Genomic DNA, 27,292 nt, shown 5'->3' with positions numbered 1-27,292 from the left:
GACTTCCATGTAAGGGGACTCTCTTTGTATGTAGATAAAAAGTTCTCGTTCTAAGGTAATAAACACATAACGGTTCCTTATGAAAGGTCTTTGTACACCCCTGATAATATAGTTTTGTATATTATTTAGCATTTCTGTCAAGAGATCCTTCTAAAAATTACACACTGCACCTTTAAAAAGTCTAGAATTTTTATGATATTATCCTACACTACACAGGGAATAATATGGATTTTTTTTTCAGAAAACTTCTTGCATAAAATAGATTCAAACACTTCCAATGACCTGTATCTATTTGTGTATATTTTCAAAAACTTCCCAGGGCATTGAATTTTTCCCCCAGATTCACAAACTTTCAATGATTTCAAGGACCTGTGGGAAACCAGTTTATAGATTTTGACAAAGGCATTTTCTTCTCATATACATTCAGATGTTAGAATAAAAAAGAACATAACACGAATAATAATACTACGAATAACAATAACAAGCTACGATAGCACATACCAGCAACCAGAAGCGATCAACACAGTTTTCCGGTTTGGTCATGTGACGTTCAACATATACTGTGCCATATTAGTATGTCCCACAACATACTATTTATAAGTACAAGGATTTGTCTTCTAGTTCCAAAACTCCACGTTTTCATAATTAGTTGTGGGAAATATCAGCCGTTAAGTGTGTGCATAGACCTTAAAACTTTAATGTCTTGTTTACTATTTTACAGTAATCATTACATAAGAAATAATGCAAGAAGGAGCTGTATTTTGTAGTGTCTGTAGTGTCTAGGCAACATTGAGGTGACTTCTGTTACACGTTAATATGTCCCAGTACTTGCATAGTCTTTAGCTATGCACTCAAATGTATATACTTTCCCGTATATACAATACATAGGTTAAGAGCATAGTAAAAGTAGACCAATTGGTATGCAGCACAGGGCCTAAACAGTGGCACGTTTGGTGTCAGAGTTATTAACAAAAACACATGTCCACTAAAATAAATAAAACCGAGTTGCCGGGTCTCTGGAAATCGTCCTGCAGTCTCCAGCTCTCCACCTTGTGGTTAGATGCAGCGCTGTTCAAGCATCGCCTCAAATTAGGCTGAAAGGTAAACAGTGAGGGGACAGCTCACGCACCATGTTTCGCCTATAAATAGTCCGTATTATTAATAGACTCGAACAAGAAAGTAACTAAAATAAGCTCTATGAAACAGCTTTACAAATAAAACCCTAACACGGCTCATTACGTGTAAGTAAGCAGGAAAAGCAAAGGCCTGTGAAACTGATGCTGAGTTTTCATTGGAGCTCATATAAAAGAGAATGTAAATACATTCATATGACTAAACAGTGAACCATCATTAATTTCTCACAATACTTTCGCATTACTAATTCAGAATAACAAGATGCAGTCATTATATGTGATTATAAATTTCATAATCCAGTTATGAGATTAGGAGCATCAAAGTTTGATTTTACATTTATTTTAATCTTTGACTTTGATGATATCAAGGTATATTTTCTCAGAATGTTCTTTACATTATGTAGGATGATTTATAGCTGGGTTTTTACAGGCTGGGTCATACATTGCTGTATTACAAAATAAAAACAAATATGTGGTGCTTTAAGATGCACTGTAACAAGCAAAATGCTGTTTTTATTCATATTTATGTATTTGATGACTATTCTTCATAGTCTATAAACTTATATCTACGAATATAAATAATGTTTAACGATAGTTGGGCTGCATGATCAACACTTGAGGGCAAAACATCAAAGCCACTGGTTAGTAAACAAAACATGGCAGTTCTGAATAACATTCAAATTAGACCAAAATACTTAACACTACATAAGATTTAGTACACGGTGTAACGTAAAACAAAACACTTTTTTAAAGATAAGTGAGTACTTAGTAAACTGCGCAGTCGTATATGGTAAATACTGTAGTGTTTACCTTTGGTCCTGTCATTTTCATCGTGTGTATCGTCGTTGTACATAAAACGTGCAAATTATAAGCATGTATCAAAGTTAATGTCCTACATTAAATCATAATATTGACATTAATTTACGTTTCTGTCAAGTCTACTCTTAAAAATACTTTCTTTTTCACAGAGATGAATCTCACCCTCACACACTCCAGTCAGTCAGACAGCCAGTCACAGTCAGTCAGATGAACGTTGCTTTATCCGCGTGAAACTCTCCCTCTCTCCCGATTGGTAGGTTTTCATGGAGAGGGCGTGTCTAGCCGGTGCGTGTTATTTAAATGGCTTTGAAGCCTACAGGATACGGCACATGAGTTACCGCACACTGCAAACAAGTGGCGACAAGTGGAGATTTCTGATCGTTAATATAAGATACTGTATAGAGCTTACGTGGAGCTAAGATCAATGAGAGGATAGTGTGGATAGTACACGTTTCGTGGGATATATATGAACTTCTTTTTCTTCATTTGCACATTTTAGGTAAGATCGCACATACAGCCTATATATATTCACATACATGTAGCACATAATTACATGTGGTTATGTTAAAAAATGCCTAAATCCTTCAATGACTAGTGTTGTGAAGTTTAATAGCATACACACGTGATAATTCAGTGCAACGTGCGCAAATATTTACGTGAGTTTTTTTTAATAACAGGGTCGCATTTTGTGAAAGCTACTTTAAGATTACTATTAAAGTAGACTGGTGTGTTGTTATTTGAAAAGAAAATGTGGAAAACTATTTATGGAGCAATTGGAGATTTTTTCCCTCCCGCACCTGTTGACTTCTTATAGCTGTATATAGGCTATTTATATTATGCATATTGTACAACCGTCAGGGTTTATTGTTTTAAATGGTTATTTGTAGTAGATCTGTTCTACTGAAGTCATTGCATTTTTGTATTTGGAGCAGCTGCGCTCAGCTGTCAGCCGTCAGCCGCCTGACAGACGCGCGCTCGCCAGGCTGAAACAGACGCCGGCTTTCAATCGCCATCTAAATGGCATCTTGTTTTTGTCATGACTATGCACGCCACAAATGTAAACCATTAACAGCAATAATAGAGGGGAAAAATGCAACCCATTTAAGAACATCCTTACTAGATCACTAAAAAGAATGTACTTTTATGTAACATTTTCCACTGGTCCTCACAGTTCCACTTTTATCAAAATAAACATCATTTTTTGGATACCAACACAGCATATTACATTTCATGTAATAAATGATGCCATCGATTAACCTGCTAGTTAACAGATCATCAGGGAGGGCGCATGTGACGACAGAGACAAAAAGAAATTAAAGTGCATGGGGTAAGATTAATAAAATAACAAATAACAACTAGATAGGACAAAATGTGAACTTTCTGTCTGCTAGGAACATTGATGGTTGAGTATAAGCTTTAATGAGTAGTGTTTTAAACCTCCATAGGGACTTGTCACAGGTCTGTCATTATACTGCTTTGAGAGAAGATGAGTTCCCAAAGGACAGGCTCTCGAGTCAACAAGCTTTGTCTCAGTCCCTGCTCTGCACCCAACATAAAACCAGTCTTAGCTTGTTTTTAGCTTTGCTGACGTTTAAGCAGTAGTTGATAATATTTTGTGCTTTCAACATTGTTTGATTAGGAATAGGTTTGATGAGAATGAGTGCTTTTCTCCAACTTTCAGTTTAATTGAAAGGTAAAGGTGAATAAAATATCAAAATGTTTTCTTTAATGCATAAGAATGAATGTGTACAGCAAATTCAACTTTTGGCTTTTTACCTGGAATATGTGTGAAAGATGTATAATAGTGTAAATGGGTCAAATCAGATCTGAGGAGTTTTAAGGACACAACTGTCGATTAGATATTTTTTGCTAATTTGCATTAGCACAGCACGTAACACTAGTAATAGACATACATGACTTAGCAAAACAATTTTCCATTAACCCAAATTCTGATTAGCACAGTACATGAAAATGGGTATTAATAATGGTCCTGTGAACAATAAGGCAACGAATAAGAGCGCATCAACGGACAAGCTGCCATGGCATTAACAAGTTATGTAGAGTAGTGTTTTGTAAAGACCTGGTAAATTTGGAGAAAATTACAAATTGCTTATTGTGAATATACATGGGTATTGTTTTGAATGGAAGGGTAAAAATAGTGCAGTTAGTGATGATTTTTTTTATATGACGCTCGACAAGATCCAATGAAGTTGTTAAGTCAAAATTACCAGCCAAAAGTATTAATATCAACCCATAAAAGGAAACTCTATAATTCATTAACCTACTACATCATTCTTTGCAGCCTCACTGAACTTATAAATGAAAGAAATCAGACTTCGGTTAAGCTTTGTTATTTTGTCTGTTTTGAGTGAAGTCTTGTTGGCTCACTCCACAGTTTTTTTCTAAATCTGAAAGGAATGGTCAGGGTCCTCTTAAGTTTCAAAGTATGAGTTTTTGATTAAGCACATACCATGCATCAAAGTTAGTATTATTCCATGTGATGCTAAATTCAGAGGGAAATGTGAACATTATGATTTAATCAGTGTACAAATTTATCAGTTCAAGCTGAGACTTGAGAATGCGTGAGATTTATGTACATTGCACGCAGTCTCGGAGACACATGTGCTATTAGAACCAAGAGTTCAGATTTTTTAACGATTTAAATACACAATATTGTAAAACTCGTAAAGTAAACATAAGAGAGGTTAACTTTCCATTAATCAAATTGCAGTGAAATGTTGCATTTTTTGCGTCTTTGTCGATGGATGCTAACTGTTGTTTTTTCTCTCTTGTTTCCGATAGGACATTTGACTGATGACATCACCAGATCAAATGAGACAAGACTAACCACCCCATCACTGGCCCTTTAGACCTTTCCAGAAGGTCAATCTGAAGGTCTAACTGGAGCAAAAAGAGACGCCTCCTGCGTCCTGCTCTGAACGGCCCCACCATTTCCTGCTTGTGTTGGTCCCCGTGAGTGTTTCAAAACTGTTTCTCCAACGCTTTTTCCAGAAACTAAGACTGTTTTCCAAAGCAGAAACAGCACAGACCTCCCAGACTGAGGTGATGGGAAGTGTGCGGGCCAACCGCTACAGCATTGTGTCATCAGAGGAGGACGGTATGAAGTTGGCCACTGCTGCGGTACCAAACGGGTATGGTAACGGGAAGGGCAAGGTCCACACCCGTCACCAGACCCAGAGCAGGTTCGTCAAGAAGGACGGACACTGCAACGTGCAGTTCATCAACGTCAGCGAGAAGAGCCAGCGTTACCTAGCCGACATCTTCACCACGTGCGTGGACATTCGCTGGCGATGGATGTTTGTCATTTTCTGCTTGGCGTTCCTGCTGTCCTGGCTGTTTTTTGGATGTATCTTCTGGCTGGTGGCCATATTTCACGGAGACCTGGACAACGGCAGCCCTAAGTGCGTTTCGAACGTAGGCACCTTCACGGCTGCGTTTCTCTTCTCCATTGAGACGCAGACCACCATTGGCTACGGCTATCGCTACGTTACAGACGAGTGTCCCATCGCTGTGTTTATGGTGGTGTTCCAGAGCATTGTAGGGTGCATCATCGATGCCTTCATCATCGGTGCTGTCATGGCCAAAATGGCAAAGCCCAAAAAGAGGAACGAGACGCTGGTGTTTAGCCACAACGCTACAGTGGCAATGAGGGACAGTAAACTGTGTCTGATGTGGCGTGTGGGCAACTTGCGCAAAAGCCACTTGGTTGAAGCCCACGTTCGCGCTCAGCTCCTCAGGTCTCGGACCACAGCCGAGGGCGAGTTTATTCCTCTTGACCAAATGGACATTGACGTCGGCTTTGACAGCGGCATCGATCGCATCTTCCTTGTGTCGCCCATCACCATTGTCCACGAGATCGACGAGGACAGTCCTTTCTATGACATGAGCAAACAAGAAATGGAGAACTCTGACTTTGAAATAGTCGTCATCCTGGAAGGTATGGTGGAAGCCACTGCGATGACCACCCAGTGCCGCAGCTCCTACGTGGCCAGCGAGATCCTCTGGGGACACCGCTTTGAACCTGTCCTCTTTGAGGAGAAAAACTATTACAAAGTAGACTATTCTCGCTTTCACAAAACCTATGAAGTGCCCAGCACCCCCTTGTGCAGTGCGAGGGACCTTGCTGAGAAAAAATATATCCTATCCAACTCAAATTCTTTTTGTTACGAGAATGAGGTGGCCCTTTCAAACAAAGAGGAGAAAGAGGAAGGGAACGAAGATAGCTTGGGCCCCGGGAGTACAAACACGGACATCAGCTCGGACTCTGACCACAGCCAGGCCACCGTTCCTTTAGAAACGCGGCCTTTGAGACGGGAATCAGAAATATGACTGTTCAGACTTTACGGAAAGGTTTAACAGACACCTCTTCATACAGGCACATTGTGCTGAACTGAGCCCTTCGGTGAGGCAGACTCAAGCTAACGGTACAGTTACGAGGAGGATCCGACATTGAAACTGTACTTACGAGTATGCATGGTTAAATAAACACCGCATAGAGGCACTGCATAGCTAATGAAGAATGCACGTCAAAGTGAAGAGAGGGCAACACTACCTGTTAGATTGTTGCTTTTGAATGACATGAGGAGATGGGAGATGTAACTGCTAGGCAAAACTTGAAAATGAGCAAGCATTGGTCCGTGTGCGTTTGTCCGATCAATCAGATCAATATTTGAATACATCAGTCATTCACACTTGCTGCTGCTATGGAAGTTGACTCTTTTTCAGATTGGCATGGGATTCAGTTTTGTCCAATTGTATAAGCAATGCTTAAAATGTTATCAATTTGAGAAAGGCGGGCCTTTAAAGATGCAGGTGAAAACGCACACGACCGTGCCTGTTTATTGCGATACACCGGACAGGGTCTTTACATCAGTATCAGACATCACAGTCACTTGTCCACAGGGACAAATCGAGTGAATGTGTTATTGAATGTCTACCTACAAGTGCTGCTATGTTGCATATGAAATAGAGTTTTAGACATAAACCAAAGAGTATTCAAAATTATCTTTCATAAAGAATCCATCAAATTCTTTATAGACGTATATGATGATCGACAAGTCACAACACGGAGTACTATATATATATATATATTTGTGGAATGAAATTGTTTGCTTATGCACATATATGGTTTATTTTATCAATTATTTTCTTACTCGAAGCCAAATGTGTATAGGGCAAAAACAGAATCTAAAATAAGTCAATTGGAAATAAGAAAGCTACAGGTTAGCCCTTATTTTCAAACAGATAATCCCTTATTTTCCTCCCATAACTTCAGTGTTACTGTAGTTTACGTGTTTAAGTTAAAACTAGGTTCTGTTTGCATGGATTTCACATATATTCATTTACAAACTGTGTGAGTGTATACTGGACGTAAGGTTTGGGTTTGTACACGTTTTGATGTAAAAGAGAAAAGGACAAAAAAAAAACGAATTCACTTTCTTGATTCTCATTACTTCTCAGTGAACTCTAACCTCTTGTCTTGCCTGACAAACTGCAATACAGCCCTAATGACTCAATTGGCAGGTGTACTGAGATCTGGGTATGTAGGACTGGGTAATGAGACTGAGATCATGGCACTGTGATCCAATGACAATCAGAACACTGAATCTGAGCTCAGAACCGCACTTGCACACGAAATGTGCTCTTGTGATGTCACTTTTTGATAGTGATATCAAACCTGTATCCTGTTTTCTACCTAAAGTAATTCAAAGACGCCGCTATAGAGCATGTTCTCCTGAAAGCTCTATAAAAGGAGATAATAAATTGGGAAATTTATTTTTAAATACTGCACGTTATCTGGCTGTGTTAAAAAAGAGTGTACATTGTTATTAATACAATTTCAACCTTAGTCACACTTGATGAACAGCCAAACATGCCGTTAATCTGGTGTGTAGCCTACCTGTGGGAAGCTAATGCTCATTTTATTGACTGAATGCAGCGTTTCTCTTTGTTGTAAATAACCCCATACAGTCGTTCTGTATCAGTCTTCCCTATTGTACTGAAAATAAAACAATGGAATGTACAGATTTTTATATTATGATTAATATTATTGTTCTTATTATTATTATTATTATTATTGTAATTATTATTGTACATGCTATTTTATTTCCTTTTTCAATAAAATGAGATTGAATGGTCAAGTAATTGCGTTTTTTATTTTTTTGAGAGAAATTTGGGTAACACTTTACAATAAAGTTCATTAGTTAACATAAGTTAATGTATTAACTAACATGAACAAACCATGAGCAATATTGTTATGCTTTTAATTGTTTGCTCATGTTAGTTCACAGTGCATTAACTAACGTTAACAAGATTTTAATAAAGTATTAGTAAGTGTTGAAATTAACGTTAACAAAGATTAATAAATGCTGTATAAGTGCAGTTCATTATTAGTGAATGTTTATTAATGTAGTTATCTAATGACAATATTGTAAAGTTTTACCGAAGTTTGGTAGTGTCTAATTTTTCAGATATTTAAATACTTTTTAAATGCTAGGTTTTATCCCAGTATGATGTGCAGAAATAGCCATTGGCCATCCCAACTAGAAAAAAAAATATTTTACCTAATAATGTGATTTTGGGGGTGAAAGTAGGCTACAGTACATGTTTTTGGTAAATGAGAGAGAGTTTAGGGGCACTTTGTTGAAAAGTTAAATACTGTTTTGTGTTGTAATTAGCAAAAAGTAACACTATATATAAAAACATTGTAAAGACTACCCATAATGCATTGTGCAGCTGTAAAGTTGCCTGGTTACTCTTTTTGCCGGCACAGCCCTGCAAGACAAAAGACTACAAATTCACAAAATAAAGAGAGAAAAAAATTAAATGAAACTAATAAAATATAAAACAAACGTTTATTATGTATGTCTTTGTGATGCCCAGCTGACGATAGAAATTAGACAATTATGGAGCTTTAATGCAAACCCCCCCCCCCCAAAAAAAACGCTAAACGTCACCAATTATAAATGAAATAATGATGCTTAAAATCTGCTTAATCCATAAATGTGTGTCGTAGTATACTGATGATGTTCACATCATCTCAATACTTCAAGTATTTTAGTACTTAATGTTTAAATGTATATAAATCTCTTTAATTATATTTTGCTCTCACAATGCTCATTTTATAATATGTTATCTTTCATGATTTCCATCCAAAAACTCATGGGAGGTCAGTTGTATCCCATAGCAGGTCATGGCCACAAGGACCTACATAAATCTCACGACCTGCTGCAGTGAAATACAGTGTGAAGCAGATTTCTCAAAGATTTCTTTCCAGTTCTCTCAAAGCAGCTCATTGGCACCCCCTATTAATTTTAACCATTTGCAGAAAGTTTAAATTCTAAAAAAAATAGACATGATAGAGCATTATAAAAGAAAGAATAAATGAATGAATGAACGAATGAACGAATGAATGAAAATTGCAATGAAACTGTGTTTTGTTGTACAAGAGCTACTACAATACACTTTGTAAAAAAGAAAAGGACTTTCTTTCACACCTCTCACACCAGCACTTCTTACAGTAAGTCCCAGCAACATCATGTCAAGATGAGAAATTCCAGTTTGTTAAGAAGGGGAAATGAGTTCTTTCATAATGCCTAATAGGGATGTCATACGCTGGACAATAAATGATTTGTGTTTTAGAAAAATGGAAAAACAAGATTTAAATTGGTGCCATGGAAAATATCTGTATACACAGGAGGATTAGATTGACACTAATGTCAACTGAGGTAGTCTGGATTTCTGGAACGATAAAGGAAGGAACCAGGTTTGTGTGTGTGTGTCTGAGAGAGAGACAGAGAGAGAGAGAGAAGGAGAGAAGGAGAGAGAGAGCTCATCTGTTCAATTCATTAGTGGTCATCTAAAGATGTGATACTCAGAGGAACAGCAAGGAGAAAGAAGCCAAAATGCAAACAGAAAATGATTTATTCTTTAAAATAAAAAGTTTATGTTAAATACCAAGTCTTATACTGCATTAAAAAGTCAATTACATAATACAAAACATCAAGATGTTGTAACTCCTTAAAGTTCATGATATCAATTCATTTCAAAGTCGCATTGTAGTTATTCATTTAAGTGCTACAGTAGGAGTGTATATACTGTAGTACATACATGCTACAGTAAATTGCTGTACTAAAAAAGCAATAACAAAAATATTCAAAGTTCGCTTACTGAGTTTTATTGGTTGAATTGTTGCAGAATCTACACTGTAAAAAAATCCGTAGAAATTACAGTGTTATTGCAGCTGGGTTGCCAAAAACCTACCTTAGATTTTAATGTATGTTATTTAGTGGCAAGAGTTTGTTCAAAGTTAAATAATGTTTAATATTAACAAGTCTTTATCTTTACAGAATAAAACTATACAATAACAGCCTCATGCAAAGCATTCTGGGAACCAGAAATCATCATCAAACTTTTTCTGTTTTATGCTTCAGATTTTGTTTCCCAGAATGTTTCGCTTGATGCTGTTTTTTTAGTTTTACTCTGTAAAGACAAAGACCTGCAAATGTTCAATGTTCATTTAACTTTGAACAAAATGTTGCCAGTAAATAACATAAATTCTAATCTACGGTAAGTTACCGGCAACCCAGCCGCAACAACACTGCAATTTCTACTGAATTTTTTAAAGGGTACGTATAGAGAAAAAAATTCACTTCTGACCAAAGGACAACATTTTAAATAATTGGTAGCAAAAATAAATTTACAGTTTGAGAAATCAGAGAAGAATGAACCTCACACAAAATTCAGCTCTCGTAGGCACTGCCTCATACGGGAGAGACTGTCACGCTGGTGGGAAAATAAGAAATAGGGTGTCACCCTTTCCGGTCACACCATTTGATATTCGATTTATTTATTGAATTATTCATTTAACGGTGACCAGGAAAGGCGCATTGAGTCTGTGCTTCCTGTCCGAAAGGATCGCATTGTTGGGCAAGATACAGAGTACCAGCTTAGTAGGTGATTTTTTTGCTTCCCGTTTCGATAACTACACCCACGCTCTTAAGATTTCTCCTGTGAGTCAAACAAGCTTCAACAAAGCTGCACGAGACCTAAGTGTTTTGATAATGGCTTTATAGCCTATACTGTATGATTAAAAATGATCAAATTTCTTAAATGAATTATGGTACGTGATGCCAGATGAACTGTTTTTGTACCTTTCTGGTTTAACTGTTTGGTTTGTTTAGTATATAAACATATAGGCACATACAGTATGAGCACATGTGAGCGGTTATGTGTTGACATCAGAAAGTTGAAGAAGAATGAGACATTCTTGCAGTTTAGTCTAATAAATGATCTTTTTTCTTGAGGACACATTGAGTATGTTTTCATAGTACAATGAGCCCTTGTATCTTAAAAGATCAAGGAAAGTTTGATTCCCCGTGATATGAACGCTTTAATAATTTTATTTATCCCATATGGAAGTGTTCAAGTGCCTTTTCACTCTGGTATTTATAACATTTTTGTAATTCTAATAAGAAATCAAAGCAATAACACAAGAGCCCATGAACAGGTTAACGTTTTGGGGCATTTAGAAGAGGATCTGCGTGTATCAGGCCATAAACAGGTGATTTCTTTCAAGTTTTCTGCCCAGCTGTGATCTAAGGGAGGGTAAACAATGGTGAACTCGCAGGCCCCCTGTTCACGCAATATAAAACAATCCATGTACCAAAAACTATAACCGGAAAACCTTCTAACAAGCCACCGTCTGGGAAAAAGCTTTCAGACACTCTGAGCGCTGTTGCAGGTCTGTGATCCTGACGCGTTTGTGTCTGTTTATAGAGCGCACCGTTCCGGTTTCACACGATCTTCAACACAGGAGCGTACTTCAGAAAGAGCCCTATGTTGGCATACTAAAAGACATGCACCGTGCAATTTTGACAACTGCCACTTTAAAGAAGTATGCATAACAGGATTATTACACACACATTTGGGGTTTTCATAGGCAAAATGATGCAAATATCCTGCCTACATTTTTTTTTTAAATGGAGATAGTGAGTAATAAAATGACATCTGTCAGTGAGATGCAATTCAGAGAACGATTACTCCACTTCCAAACCAGGAATTCCCAATAGTAGCTAAAGAAGTTTTTCCATAAGGTCTGGATGAATGAGAGGATGAGAGAATATGCAATAGGAAAAAAAGAAATAAGAGAATAAAAACCACAGAATACCACACTTCAAGTTTACATATTGCAAAAATGATAACATGCATCTTTTATAATCCAAATCTTAAAGCACCTTTTATGAAACTTTAGGTGTGATCCAGTGTAGCTCCAGTAGCACTTTTATGATGTCATTCAGCTCCTGTCTCATTATGTAATGGGAAGATTTTGGTATAACCTATGAAGAGTAGGAAGCTGTCTGCTGGTCAAGGCACAACATTTTTGAATCAGATGTAATGTAATTATATCCCAGTTCCGGTAAATGTGAAGGTCGGAACATCCCTGATTTACTAGCCGACCTTCCAGCTGATGCCTGACCAACGACCACAGGCAGAACCCATTTAATTTCCTTACTCGTTTACATATATACAGTATATATATAAATATCTCCCAAGGGTTTTTTCCTCCTAGGACTTTTTTCTCCCAGCTAAAAAAGTCTGGGTTTTTTTCTCCTAGGGGGTTTTTCAACCTGGGGAGTCAACCTTCATTGGCTTAACTTAGCAACCTCTTCTATACGTTACATTAGTAATACACTCGCTTATAATTTTGATTCATAGCCGCAGCAAATTCTGCTGCTTATGCTATCTGTATTATGTTATCTTATCTGTCGATTTTTCTGTGTTTTTCCCTGCTTCTATTAATGTAAAGCTGCTTTGAAACAATTACCAATTGTGAAAAGCGCTATAAAAATAAAATTGAATTGAATTAATATATTGCATTACAGATATACTGTAGCACACTAGTTCATAAAATATAGCTTCTGTATGGCATTTTTGGGTTTAAATGTAGATTATGTTCCAGATATATCAGATCTGCAAAATTTATGAGCTAACCTAGTTACTAAAACTTTCAGAAAATATTTGGTATGACCCCTGTATATCTCGCAATCTGAAGAGGAAACAAATTCCCTTAAGTTTTCCATGCATCTGTTGGTTATTTGAAGCCTCGGGCTACAAACATTGTCCTGCATGTGGGTCTGGTAAACCTGAGGTTGTAAAAGGCCTGCAAATTCAGCCATATCCTTTTGTAAAAGTTTATTGGTAAAAAGTTATAAATCACACTGAAGTTCCTTTTTAAATAGTTTTCCTTTGATGCTCATTTTCTAGTGGTTCACTGGAAAACATTTAAGGTATGGACCAAAAGCCAGCACACATATGCAATAAAAATATATATTATAGAAAGAATATTTTTTATTATTGAATGTTAATACCTTTGGTTTTGCACCAGCCCGCAGGCAGGTTTGGAAAAAAACATAATTTTGACTTTTAAAGCTTCTATTAAACAGGACAAACTCGCTAATATCCAAAGTTTTAATTCCGTCTGGTCTCTTTCACAGCGTTTTGTTAAAAGTAATAAGACCAAATATTTAGCTCTGGCTCAAAAATCTTATAGCCCTATATATCAGTTATAAAACCAGATGATTCCTGGACAATTTTTACACTTGACAGTAAATGACAGTTTTATAAAAGAGAATATCTGTAGAACTTCACTGGGCTTAAGTGTGTCTTTCAATCAGAGTGGAAACATTTCAATTCAGCAGAAAAAGTTGTGGGATAGAGTTGTACAATAAAATATGGTTCAAAAATTCAACAAATTGCTATAATAACTATAATTTAAATTGGTAACACCTAAAAAATGATTTTTTTTTCAACTTAAATTTTCTATTATTAATATTCTATTATTAATCTTTTTTTTAAGTGCTACCAGTTTAAATAATTTGTGATGATCCAACTTTCACTTTTTTCAGTGCAAAGATATTAATTAGTATCATTCCAACAATGTCGGAACGGTCCTCTTTCTCCACACTTGTAAACACTGGGGTGTAGTTTCACATACGTCATCCGTGACCTCTTGATGTGACGTGGCGCGTCACATGACCGGAGGAAGACGAGAAGTTGTGGTTTAAAAGTGCATATTTTTATTTTTCTTGCCAAAAATGACAATCGTTTCGCTAGACAAAACCCTTATGCCTCGTTTGAGATCGTTTAGAGTCCTTTGAAACTGCAATTTTAAACTGCATTTAAACTGTTAAGTATTGGGTCAATTAAAATTAGAATAATCCTGAAATGTTTTCCTCAAAAAACATAATTTCTTTTCAACTGAACAAAGAAAGACATCAACATTTTGGAAGACATGGTGGTGAGTAAATTATCTAGATTTTTTTTTAAGAAAATGGACTAATCCTTTAACTCTACGGTTGTGTTTGTCCCAGTTTTAGAGCTTTAGACTCGTTGTACAATTTCCTATTTTATTAACATATATGACAAAGTAAATACGTAAAATGAAATTTAACTAAGAAGTGAAACATTAAAAAAATGTTGGGTTATTTTAAAGGAACAGTATGTACGATTGTGGCCAAAACTGGTACTGCAATCACAAAACTTGTGGCTAAAACTGGTACTGCAATCACACAACTGGTGGCCAATACACACAATTACAAAATAAACATCAGTTGAGGGCTGCAACTCCACTTTTTAAATGACAATATCCTGGCGGGACCACTGTTGTCAGTGATATAAGTATTTGAAATGAAAATGATTTCTTAATGTATAGTGACATATCAGGACCATTTTATAATTAATTGATATACATTTCTTACATACTGTTCCTTTAAAGTTGGGTTTTACTCTTTATAATGCTGAGTAATTTTCAACCTAGCGATGGCTCAAAAAGGAACAAACCCAGCCTGCTGGGTTGAAAATTACCCAGCATTATAAAGAGTAAAGCCCCCTATATTGTAATTAAAAAGAGCAATTTCTGTACATGTTCTTCTGAGAAAAAAAACTTTAAAAGTGACATAGAATGATTGAACGGAGTATTTATCCTTGTTCTGTGATGTGACATGTAGACAAAAATTTTTGTTTGGGTCTGTAATGCCTTAGAAGCTTCCTAAAAACCTCTCTAAGAAAGCTCTATTAGGGTGGGGGATTTTAAACAAGTGGTTTTGCACCTATTTGGCTCCCCCTACTGGCTTAACTTGCAATCTCATTACTGATTGGCTGACTTTGCTGCCACTCAAAAAATGTAGCCAATTATTTTAAAGTGAAAGGGCAGTGAGATGCCTGTGATGTCATAAGTATCAGTTTTTCAGATTGGGCTGTTTTCTGGCTGACATTTCTAAAAGAGGAATTTCTATGAGACTGAGATGTTTAGCATGTTTAGCACTTTTTGTATGTTTGTGAATGTGGGTAGACTACCATTATTTAACAAAGACAAGGTAAAAATGTTTTTTCATTCTATGTCCCCTTTAACAGAGGAGGGCATGGCCTGCTTTGTTGTATTCTCTAAACACACATGTTTCCTCTCCCGTGTCAGACAGAATTAGCCCTGATAGACAGGAGATAGACCTGACATGTGCAGTCATGACCTTGATGAGACCATACAGCCAAACAGAGTTCAGGCTTTTGGCAGCTGGCCTTTGGTAGGCACATGGGATAAAAACCCTAACAAATGTTCTTATGGTCACTCTCGTTTATCTAAAGGAAGAGGAACAAATGATGCAGAGATGATTGGGTTGGTTTCTCCAAGTCACCGTCCTTTATATGAGAAGTGCTCTTGGTCAACATTTTCCAGCAAAAACAAGGCATGGCTGATTTGAATTGATCAAAAGTCCTTTGTGGCCACTATACAGCATTCTTTCAGTAGTTGCACAGAGTTTGAGAACAATGATGTCTCTTAAAGTCTCCTACTGACCTGCAGGTTCAAACAAAAAAAGTTGACCTAAAACTTAAACTTATACGCTAAAAAATGCACCATTATCTGTAAACTTTCAAATGGAGATGGGGTAAAGCCTGACATTCCACTGAGTCATGTCTCACTGGGTTAATGTTGGTAAAGAGATGATGAAGTAGTATTTTTCCATCTGTCAGGCTCACTGTAATACTCCAGACTTAAATAGATCTGTTGTAGGGAGAATCTAGTCAGAGTTCAGCAGCTGTGATATTATAACTGAAGTGTAAATCCCATGCGTTTGTATGCACCGATAAAAGTTACTGAAGAACGTGAGGTGCTAAACTTAAACGTGCACGGGTGTATTTTTAATCGATCAACTGGTATTTATTGGTTATATTTATCCCTGTCAACTAAGAGAGCCAGAAAAATTCTGACTTGTTTTAATCTTGCCAATATACTGGAAATCATTTTTATTAAGACAAAAACAGTCTATAGTTTTGGCTCTGATTTACAGAATGAGGCTGAAATGATGAATGGAGACTGAAACAGCACACAGCAAACACTATTTAACCACACACACTTTCCCTCCTAATTTACTTATTTTCAAGATATTTCCAGGAACTGAAACAAAGTCAACAATTAATAGCAAAGTGCACTTCTCGGAACTTAATCAGGGCAAACAAGAGAAAAGGGATTTTAATTTTGGTATTTCCGTGTTTCTCAGTCGCTGTGGAGCATTTTTCAAACTAAAAATCAATTTATTCCAACACTTTGTTCAACCTCCACATCATCAACATAAAAGCAAACTCTTATTGTTTTGGACAAATCGTAAATGCTTTGATACAATCATGTACAATTGTCTGCTGTTTGCTACATTTTCAGTTTCTTATGTCATTTTCATCAAAATACATTATAATGGTTTCTGTTGAATAGTCTTACGCCTCTAAACATTTAGGAATAAGTTCAAGGCATGTTGTGCAAAATTGTTGACCTTTGCATTGGCGGACGGAAACTTCTTTATTCGAGGGCGCTCAATGCGAAGTTCGTCACAACATGTATGTATCCCGTCATGTGTGTGGTTCCTTATTTCAAAATATGTGTTCTGCGCATCGAGAGATCCTGTGTGCATCACGTGTCCCGTCAAAAATCAGTGCCTGCTGAAGACGCGTCCAAAGGGTTTATGATAAAAGAGACGCTAGCGTTTGCCAGATACTCATGCTTAATCATAGTTTACAGTTAAGGGAGTGTCATGCGTGTATTTTGTGACCGTGAGTGTCTCTTTTATCATAAACGGTTTTGACGCGTGTGCAGCAGGCACTTATTTTGACAAAACACATGATGCACATGGTTCACATGACGCAACAAACACATATTTTGAAAACGCAAGCAACACACATGACACTCCGAACACACATTTTGAAAAGAAAAGGTTTGTACTCTAAAATTACAAACAAGAGCTAAAGAATTTACAAATGTGCGGAGAGCCGAAGCATTTCAGCACTAGAACAGCGCCATGGGATTTTTACAAAGCATTACTTAAAATGTTTCTCATCTCACCATATCCACAGGTATAGAGTCATCATATACAATAAATACGTAGGGTTGCATTTAAAAAACATTTAAAAATAGATGCATTTGTTTAAAGCAAAGCATTTATTTACTTACCAGGCTACAGGTGAAGCAGCTCTTTACGCCTTTTAACATCTCATAATCGGTCCTCATTTATGTCCAAGAGACTCAATAATAATCCTTTACATTTTAATCCTTAAATTTTTCATATTTAAAATCTTTTTTGTGCTGCTGCGAATTCATATATGTGCCAGGTTGTCGTCCCGTTTATAGGCCCATATTACTAACGGGCTCATTAAATAACAAAAACATATTGCATCATTTACTTTAGACTTTAGACCAGGTTTTTGTTGGTCAATGACGTAGTCTATTTAGTTGCCTCAAAATAGCAACGCGCCAATAATGCGCCTAAACACACCTCGTTTTCAGACCAGAAGGCCCATTGGCGCAAATTGGGCGCACATGCATTTGCTATTTAAACAACGTAGTGCTAAACGTGAAAATTATCATTGCGCCGGGTTAAAACTAGCAAAAGACACTTGCGTCACGCATTCGGCTGGATTTTACCGGGTGTATGATAGAGCCCTTAAACTGTCTTGTTCATGAACAATGACACAAGGACTTGCCATTTCGATGGGAGATGAACTAAGGATTTTGTACAAGTTCAGGCTTTTGCAGGACATCCATGCTGTTGTGCAGTTTTACGAATTGTTCTGAGAAATGCACTCATTATTTTGAAACTTTAAGAATCATTCAAGAAATGCTCCAAAGTGACTGAGAAAAACTGTAAATGTTTTTAGTGTTGCAACAAAGCAAGAAGGTCCCTATTTCAAGCCTCAGCTGGTAAGTTGAATTGGAGATTGTACTACCCCAACATTTGTATAGATCAACTTAACCAGTCCTCGCCATGAGAAATAGAGATGTTGTAGCATAGAGATGGATGGATAAATGGATGGATGGATAGATAGATCTGACGAATGGTCTAAGAAAGTGGTCAAAATTAAAAAAAAAAAAACCTTTTAAATGTAAGATTGATCATCTGAAACAGGTTTAGATACCCATCATCCTGCTTAAATATCATAATAAACCATAACAATAATGACATTTGGTATCTCCCCATTTGGTATCTTGATCATTTCATCATGATCCACTAATGAAAGTTGGATAAAGGAAATAATACAATTATTTTACTATCTGATTCTATCTGGATTTGGTCCTGCTGTCTAAATCATGTCCTGTACTACTGACTTGTTGTGACAAAGCATGTGATGGTCTATAGCTTCATTCATGAACACAGCCCATAAAACCAATCAGAAAGAACCTTCATCATCATCATCAAGATCATTATCCAGTTAGATCCTTGAACTAATTTGATCTGGCCACCCTCGATTCTAATTTTAGATCATGACACAGCCGTCTTTCCACTCCGATGTTGAGGTTACACTGCAAATTGAAGCTATATCCTGGTTTTGTTTCCTATTTAAACTTTATAATGCAAAAATGAATTAACAGCCATAACAAAACATATCCACAACAACATGCAAACGCAGATGTTAGGTGTTACGGTAACAGAAAGCACATCTGCCCTGGTGACTAAGCATCACATTTAAATGTGTCATGTGTTGCTGTGTGACAGTAAAAACTCACATCTCAGTTACTCACATAAACAATTATGAGATTATCTGGAAGTGTTTGCAAGGATATGGCAGATGTGAGGATATTTTTAAGCATTTTTGCATCCAAAACATGCCGATGACAGATTCGTCCAGCAGCAAAACAGTCACTTTTGGGAAAAACGAAGGCCTATGTATTGATTAACACACTGCGTCTTATGTTCTTGAATCAGTTACATTACACTGAATTACAGTAATTGTGGTCTAGCCTATCAATACATGATTTCAGTTGTTGTTGTAGATCGCCTTCACCTATGGGCCAATTTCAATTATGCAAACCAATGTGTCTGACATATGTTTTCTTGTAAATTAGTATTTTTTTATCAGGCTCTTATGTTTAGATTCAGAAATTTAATTAAAATGCTATTAGTCAATAATTGAAATTATTTTTTACAAATGTCACTTAGCAAATTTTAACCAATCTGACCATCTTACGCTGCAAAACCCTTTTCTAAAAAATTCCACTTCTGTGGACAAGGCATAGTAAACAATTTAAATTTTTGATGGAGGTTTTTTGGGTTTAGCATCTGAGCTCATTGTTTGTACCACCTCTCACCCCATTTGCGACAGTTCAGACCACACAATCCCACATGTAAGCCTTTGCTGACATTGATGTATGGATGTGTACTGTAGAGTCAATGACAGAAACCAAACTGTTAACTCCAACTGTGCCTGCAGTATACATGTATGCGATGCAAAGACTTTTCTAAATATGTGACATAGTGTTCATGCCAGGCTTTTCCTGTGGATGGTAATGGTTGCGATTTCAGCATGCAAGCAGTGACAGTACAATTTACAGTTTAGTCACATTGTGTGAATTACACTAATTAGTTAAAAGAAAACACCACCGTTTTTTAATATTTCACTATGTTCTTACCTCAACTTAGGCAAATTAATACATACCTATCTTTACTCAATGCGTGCACTTTATCTTTGTACAGCGTGTTGTGAATGTGTGAACATTTAGCCTAGCCCCATTCATTCCTTAGGATCCAAACAGGGATGATTTTAGAAGCCACCAAACACTTCCATGTTTTCCCTATATAAAGACTGTTACATGAGTAGTTACACAAGTTAGTATGGTGGCACGAAATAAAACGTGGTGATCTTTAAATATTTTATTTTAAATAATAAACCCAGTTAGGGGCAGATCACACAGAACACATTTATGGCAGTGGGAGGCACCTTTTTCCAAATGGTTTTCTATGGGCAGTGATCGTTATACGTGCTGTTTATGCATGCAAAACGTCTCGCGTTTTTGCCACCTGCCTCGCCACGTGTTTTTTGCAGGAGCGCTCTAAGTGGCTGAAGTTGAACAAAAGTAAACTCTAAGCAGAAAAGCACCCAACGTCATTTGTGTTTATATATTTAAAGTGCTCCTATTTCATTGCTACAACAACTTTATTTTGTGTATTTGGTATAATACAGTGTGTTCGCATGGTTTATGGTTAAAAACATATTATTTTCCACATATCGTACATTTTTTAGCTCCAGATATTCCTGTCTTTCTGAAACGCACTGATTTTGCACAAAGGTCATCGATCTAAAAAGCTCTGTGTTTCTGATTGGCCAGCTAATCTGTACGTTGTGATTGGCCTTTATACCTCTGATGTCAGCCAGAAATTTGACGATCTTTACCATGTTTGAAAGATTCGCTGACAATGCAATGCTAAAAGTAGACGTCAATAGGCCTAGGAAGTAAACTGTTGCCTACCAGTGATGCGTGGGTTGATCCAAAACGAGTGGGTGCCTGCGGTCGCCCGCGGTTACGAGTCATCCAAAAATATTTTTAATGATATTCAGGTCGCGGACGGTTGGGTCGTTTGAAATTAAGATGCCAATTAACTATTTTAAACAATTACTACTTTTAAAAAAAATGCGGGCCAGAAAGCAGGTCGGGTACACTATATTTTTTTTGCGGTCCGAGTTGCAGGCGGGTTAGTTGAAAACGTCGGTCGGGTGCAGGGTGTTTATACATTGACCCGCGCATAACTGTTGGTTTATGGTTAAAAAACACATTATTTTCCACATACTGTACATTTTTGTAGCTCCAGATTTCACTCTCTTCCTGAAATGCACGGATTTGAAAAGCTCTGTGTCCTTGATTGGCCAGCTAATCTGTACGTTGTGATTTGTCTAAATACCTCTGACGTCAGCCGGAAATGTGACGCTTGTTACCATGTTACCATTCAGTTGCTAACAGGAGTTAACTTACAGGCAGTGAGTCCGAAGCGGGATGAATTATGATAATGTCGGTCTTGTCTACATCACCAATCCCAGGAAGTAAACTGTTGCCTACAATCCATGTGTTTGTTGTAGTCAAAAAAAGAGATTTATGTTGGAGACGATAACTCGCGTCATCATTTACTTTGGGGTATGTATCTTTTGCATATTTTTAATATGTAGTAATACACACTTTCACATCAAAGGAAATGTTAAAACGTGAATCAGACAATAGGTGCTCTTTAATAAGGTCATGTAAAAAAAAATTAAATCAATGAGGGAAATCAACACTGATGCTCAAAATCTCAAATAGATCTGAATTTCTTTGCCATATATATTTTAACATAAACAGAATTAAACACATTTAAAATAAATTACTTTATATAGTTTAAAATGATGTATGGACAAATCTAAATGCAAACTACCAGTGTTTAACATCTTTTTTTTTTTTTAAGAACGCGCACAACCCAGCAGTTTTCCTTAACATTTATGCATTTGTCAAACACTTTAATCCAACGCAATTTACAGTGCATTCAACCATTCTTCAATGTATGTGCATTCATCAGTATGTGCATTCTCTGGGATCAAACCCATGATCTAATGCAATGCTCTACTAGTTGAGTTACAGGAACTCCAAAAGCGAACTAGGGTGTGTAAACGAGCGACTAGACCCCTGACAGCTGGGATCACTGAGCCGACATTGTGGCGGATCAGGACGGGTCACACAGGTCAGGAATTTCATGAACAATAGGAAGAGCTTTTTCTGTCTGGCACGCTTTAGATGGGAATTTAGGATGAGGATGTGATTAGTGCAACAGTTGCACAGGTAGCAGCTTTAATTATTCGGCTTGCTGCATATTCTGTGTTTGTCTTGGATTGCTTCACTTTTTCCAGAAACAATTCTGCTCAAATCTGTTGTGACTTAGCAACCACAAATTTTTTTAAGGTCATTACTTGGCTTGTATTTTATGTATTTTAGAGATGGGGAAAATGCAGGTTTTTAAATTGGACTAATTTGATCTCTGGGTCAGAGCTCGTCTGAATTAAAAATGAACAGCAGCTATCCGCCCATCCCATGCGCTAGAGTTGTTCTTTTCGTTTACACGCCTCACTGATCGCAGACTAAATGTTTCGAATGAAAACAGATTCATCAGCAGCGAGGGACTGGCACGCATCCTGCCGGCTTGCTACAGCAGCATCTGAGTAATACAACAACAAATACATGCACAAAACACCACAAATTAACAGAAATAAGTCATTTGTGTACATTGTATGGGTCATCACAAACAATATCTAGAAATTTGGTACTGTATATGGAAATACTGTCTACAAGACACATACACTTTTGAATTAAAGAGCACCAATTGTCCGATTCACGATTTTACATTTCCTTTGGTGTGTACGTGTGTATTAGTACATATTAATGATATGCAAAAGGTACATACCTCAAAGTAAACAATGACGCGAGTTATCGTTTCCAACGTAAATCTCTTTTCTTGGACTACAACAAACACACGGATTGTAGGCAACAGTTTACTTCCTGGGATTGGTGATGTAGTAATGACCGACATTATCATAATTCCTCCTGCTTCAGACTCACAGCCTGTAAGTTAACTCCTTTTAGCATTGCATTGTGACCGAATCTTTTAAACATAGTAAGGAGTGTAACATTTCCTGCTGACGTCAGAGGTATTCAGACCAATCACAACGTACAGATTAGCTGGCCAATCAGGGACTCAGAGCTTTTAAAATCCGTGCATTTCAGGAAGAGACTGAAACCACACAAACAATGTATTATACCAAATACACACAATATCGTTGTTTTTAGCAATGAAATAGGTGCACTTTAAAGCGATTGTTTACCCAAAAATGAAAACTTTGTTCATTATTTACTCACCATCATGTTGTTTGAACCCCCAAAAGTTTTTCTTTGTTCTTGAGAACCCAAACACAGATTTTTAAAAAAGTGATGTTTTGGGTTTTCTGGTTAATATATGAGAGTAAATGGTGACCACCTTGATTATTATCCACTCCCATAGAAAACCCTTCAAGCTTTAAAGTGACCCAAAATTGTTAAATTATTTATTAATTATTTCTATTAATTAATTATTTATTTTATTTCATATTTATTTATTTATTTATTTATTTATTTATTTATTTATTTATTTATTTATTTATTTATTTATTTATTTATTTATAATGTCTGTCTATTCTGTTTTCTGTACAGCTGCTTTGTAACAATGCAAAATTGTGAAAAGCGCTGTAGAAATAAATTTGAATAGAAATCTAATTGAATTTGAGCAACGTGTCTAAACAAAGTTTCGTAACCATGTTGATCCCAAACCCCCTTAGTGTAAGTATGCAGTATTTTTGACCAGTCTGTACTAAAGCTGGGTCAACACTGACCTGCATTTGAACGCTGCCCTACAAAGCAGGTCCTGTCGGTTTCATAAATGACGCATTAGCATGTGTGGGTTTCTATGTGGTTTTATTGGTTGTACAGTATATGTGGTTGCTTGTCTCTGGCTGCACAGTTGCGAAAGTACATCTGTTTATAATTATAGGTGTGTATGTGTCAGCCAGTGAGAATTTAACACTTCTGTCCCACATGCGTTGGCCGTGGTGTAACCGAGGGCCATTTGACATCTGTTGAGTTCTGGTCATCTCTCAGCAGACACTATAATTTTGGAAGCCACACTCCTGCGTACGTTTCTCTCTCTCCTCAACTTTCTCTTTTTGTCTGCTTTGATATCAAACACGATTACCCACACCTGATACTTTTATCAACGACAACAACAGTCACTTAGGCCAGAACAGGTGTCAGGCTGTATTGAAGCCATACTTGGATAATGTCAAGGACAAGTTTTTGTATCTATGAAGCCATTCTGGAAGGACTTTGGGAAATGTGCTTGTCCTTCCAATGTTGACCCGCTCAGGATAACCCAAGACTGACTGATCCACGCTGACAGTCAACAAATCGTTGGTCAGACTGCTGTATGACAGGCGTTGTATGGCTGCATTAGAGGTTGATAAGGTTTACAAGCGAACATACTTTTCAAAGCATGTGTTTGATTGCTTTGGCTCAACATGTAATCCTGTATTGGCCTGTCAACCTACACAGTTATGTCAAATGAGTTGTAACCATTTCAAGTGTGCACAGTGCAAACTCACTGCTCATGGATATAAACAAGCCGTCATATGTGTTAACCCCCAGGGGTCCAAAAACGCGGGGACGCGTTTTGACGTGTTTTCTCCTTATCATAGCAGAATCAACTTAAAATACTCCATCATTAATAATCAAACACTTACGTGTTTGACATCATTTGAAACTCTGAAGGGTCCTCTTTAAGTAGTGTACATTCACAATAACAACAGATCTTTGTGTTTTTGTCAAATAAAGAAAATAAACAGGGTGCTCATTCAGACATTTCTGTCTCCGCCAGCTGTCTCTCAAATCACGTTACAAAAATTAGTTGAAACTCCGCGAATACTCGTCACACAAACATAATACACATATCCAAAGAAAGCCTGAAATGTCTACTTTTAAACACGCTGATTATTATCAAAAACAAATATTTCCTGTTTATATAATCTGCATTGAAGTAAAGAGAGTACCGTTTTTCCTGACTGAGCTCATTATCTCTAATGCGGTCACGCCCACACGCTGTTGACATGGTAATGAAGAGACGAGCTGTTCAAACCAGCAAAGCGTAAAGTTTGATCAGATTTAAAGACTTTACCGCATGTTTGGATTATAAACTTTATACACACACGTGAGGAATATCTTCATTTATGTCTGGACATTGAGGAAGAGAAGCGTTTATCTTTAACGTTACCTAAGAAGAAGAACAATGGAAGGCGCAATGGAGGCGGATATATTCCTGAAGAAACTGTAAGTCATTTGTCTTCATTTATATTTGCTATCATGTAATATGTTATGGCTTGTGCAGTTCAGCCTACATAAGCAACCTCAACAGACTGCACGCTTCGGATTGAAAAACGTTCGCATTGTTTACAAACGAGTAACTTACGCATGATCATGTAATGGCGGATTTCATTGTTTGCTGTACAGTGTTAGACACAGTTATTCACTTTCGTATCCTTCGTGGCAACTTTGAGTAATGATGCACTGCTGTGTATTTTAAGTGTGTGCTGTAAGTTAATATGATTCCATGTTTACATGCTTATTTACAAACGAGTACGCGTGATCACGTAATGGCGGATTTCATTGTTACATGCTGTACAGTAGACACTTTCGTATCCTTCGTGGCAACTTTGAGTAATGCTGCACTGGGGGGATCTGCTGTAATATGATATTGTTTACATGCAACGCATTCCATACATTGCGCTTTACACACGACACCGTTTTATTATGAGCTCCGCGTTGTTTACACGGAGACGCGCCTTTTTTTTTTAATTATAAATTTACCTTGGCGAGTCTACCTAGATGTGTGTGAAAGACGCCAATCACGTGACCAAATGGTGGCGCAGCGGTAGTGCGTTAGGCCGCCACGTGGTAGACCCGGGTTCGAATCCCGCCTAGGCCAAGTTTTTTTTTATACAGTATATTGAGTTTAGGCAACCACCGTTACAAGTGCTATCATTTACCCATCAGTTATGTATGTAAGGGTATTTCTGTGGACAATTTATGCTAACAGCTGTTCATAACTCTCTTACAGGTCTGCATCCCTCTCATCAGTAAACTATGAAGTGGAAAAACATATTCACACTCTTTGGACATAAAGTTGTATGGTAACATGAGCCACATGAAGTTTACAGCTCTGTTGTTTATCAGTTTCTTATACAAGTTAAGTTTTTGAATAGGGTCCTACTGACCTTCATTTCTATTTTGATTATATTGTTAACTTCTTAATAAACCTCAAACAAACATGTTCATTTGTCCTCACATTCTTTACTGTAGTTCCCTCCTGCCTCATTATTATGCAGCTCATTATGCAGCTCATTATGCGAGCCTTTGTTTGCTAGCTGTCAATCAATCCTTCTCGCATACGGCCCCTCTTAACAAAAAGTGTCTTACAATTTCTAAATCAATATATTGGTTTATGAGAATAAGTAGGCAGGATGATTTTCACATCATTTTAAAGAAAAAACTCTAGACTACTAGATTCTGTTTGGGAAAGTCTTGTTAAAACATGTTTAGTATGGGTTTTGTGGACTTATATCAGTGACTTAAAATTTTTGCTTTTTTAAAAACCACGCATAAACCTTTTTCTCTCAAAAATACAAACATGTACATACATATAGCTCATATAATATTTTAGCTCAGTTTGTGCTGAACACAGTGGTATGAGACACTTGCCATTATTATGTTTTAAAGCAACTGAAAAAAGACCAAATGTAAGAGCATGTCAGAACCTCTAACAGTGTCCCAAAATGGTCGGACCCCAGAGGGTTAAAGAGAATGCAAAAAGTGTGTTGCTGGGCATAAGAGGTCAGACAGGGATGTAAAAATAACCCGGTTGCACTTCAAGAGGTATTTGGTGAAATATCTGCAGCTCTGTTACAACAAAATAAAAACATAACGGTAACACTTTACATAAGGATGCATTTGTTAACTTTAGTAAATGCATTAGCTAACATTTAACAATATTTTTACAGCATTTTTTTAATCTCAATTCATGTTATTTTTAGCATTTACTAATGCTTTTTTAATCAAAAGTAATGCACAATGAACAAACATGAGCAATTGCATTGGCATTAAGTAACATTAACAAAGATTGAAAAATCACGAAGAACTATACTGCTTATTACACTGAAAAATTTATTAATTTAATTTACAAAATTTTTTAATGTAAGTGGTTGCAATCAATTTATTTAAGCTACATTTAAACAAAAAATCATTTAAAAAAAGTAGCTTAAATAAATTGATTGCAACTACTTACCTTAAAAAAATTTAGTAAATTGAATGAAAATTGAATTTTTTTCAGTGTAGTTTATGTTAGCAAATGCATTTACTAATGTTAAGAAATACCAGTGTTTTACCGCAATTGTTTAACACTTAA

The 27,292-nt window shown here is 36.8% G+C and overlaps 1 protein-coding gene and 1 long non-coding RNA gene across 2 annotated transcripts; both read left to right on the top strand.

Moving 5' to 3' along the window:
* Nucleotides 1–2,278: 2,278 nt before the first annotated feature.
* On the top strand, nucleotides 2,279–8,113 carry kcnj2a (potassium inwardly rectifying channel subfamily J member 2a). The gene is made up of 2 exons (XM_055177048.2): nucleotides 2,279–2,451; nucleotides 4,755–8,113. The coding sequence occupies exon 2, from the start codon at nucleotides 5,019–5,021 to the stop codon at nucleotides 6,300–6,302; it is 1,284 nt and encodes a 427-aa protein (XP_055033023.1). The 5' UTR covers nucleotides 2,279–2,451; nucleotides 4,755–5,018; the 3' UTR covers nucleotides 6,303–8,113.
* A 16,363-nt stretch (nucleotides 8,114–24,476) lies between these two features.
* On the top strand, nucleotides 24,477–26,161 carry LOC141363646 (uncharacterized). Its single transcript, XR_012369128.1, has 2 exons — nucleotides 24,477–25,161; nucleotides 25,949–26,161. It is a non-coding gene; the product is annotated as an uncharacterized lncRNA (long non-coding RNA).
* The last annotated feature ends 1,131 nt before the right edge of the window (nucleotides 26,162–27,292 follow it).

Source organism: Misgurnus anguillicaudatus, chromosome 4, assembly GCF_027580225.2.
Source record: "Misgurnus anguillicaudatus chromosome 4, ASM2758022v2, whole genome shotgun sequence".
In the NCBI taxonomy this organism is placed as follows: domain Eukaryota; kingdom Metazoa; phylum Chordata; class Actinopteri; order Cypriniformes; family Cobitidae; genus Misgurnus; species Misgurnus anguillicaudatus.
Note: the sequence above shows the minus strand (reverse complement) of the source record. Positions and strands in the feature narration are given on the sequence as shown.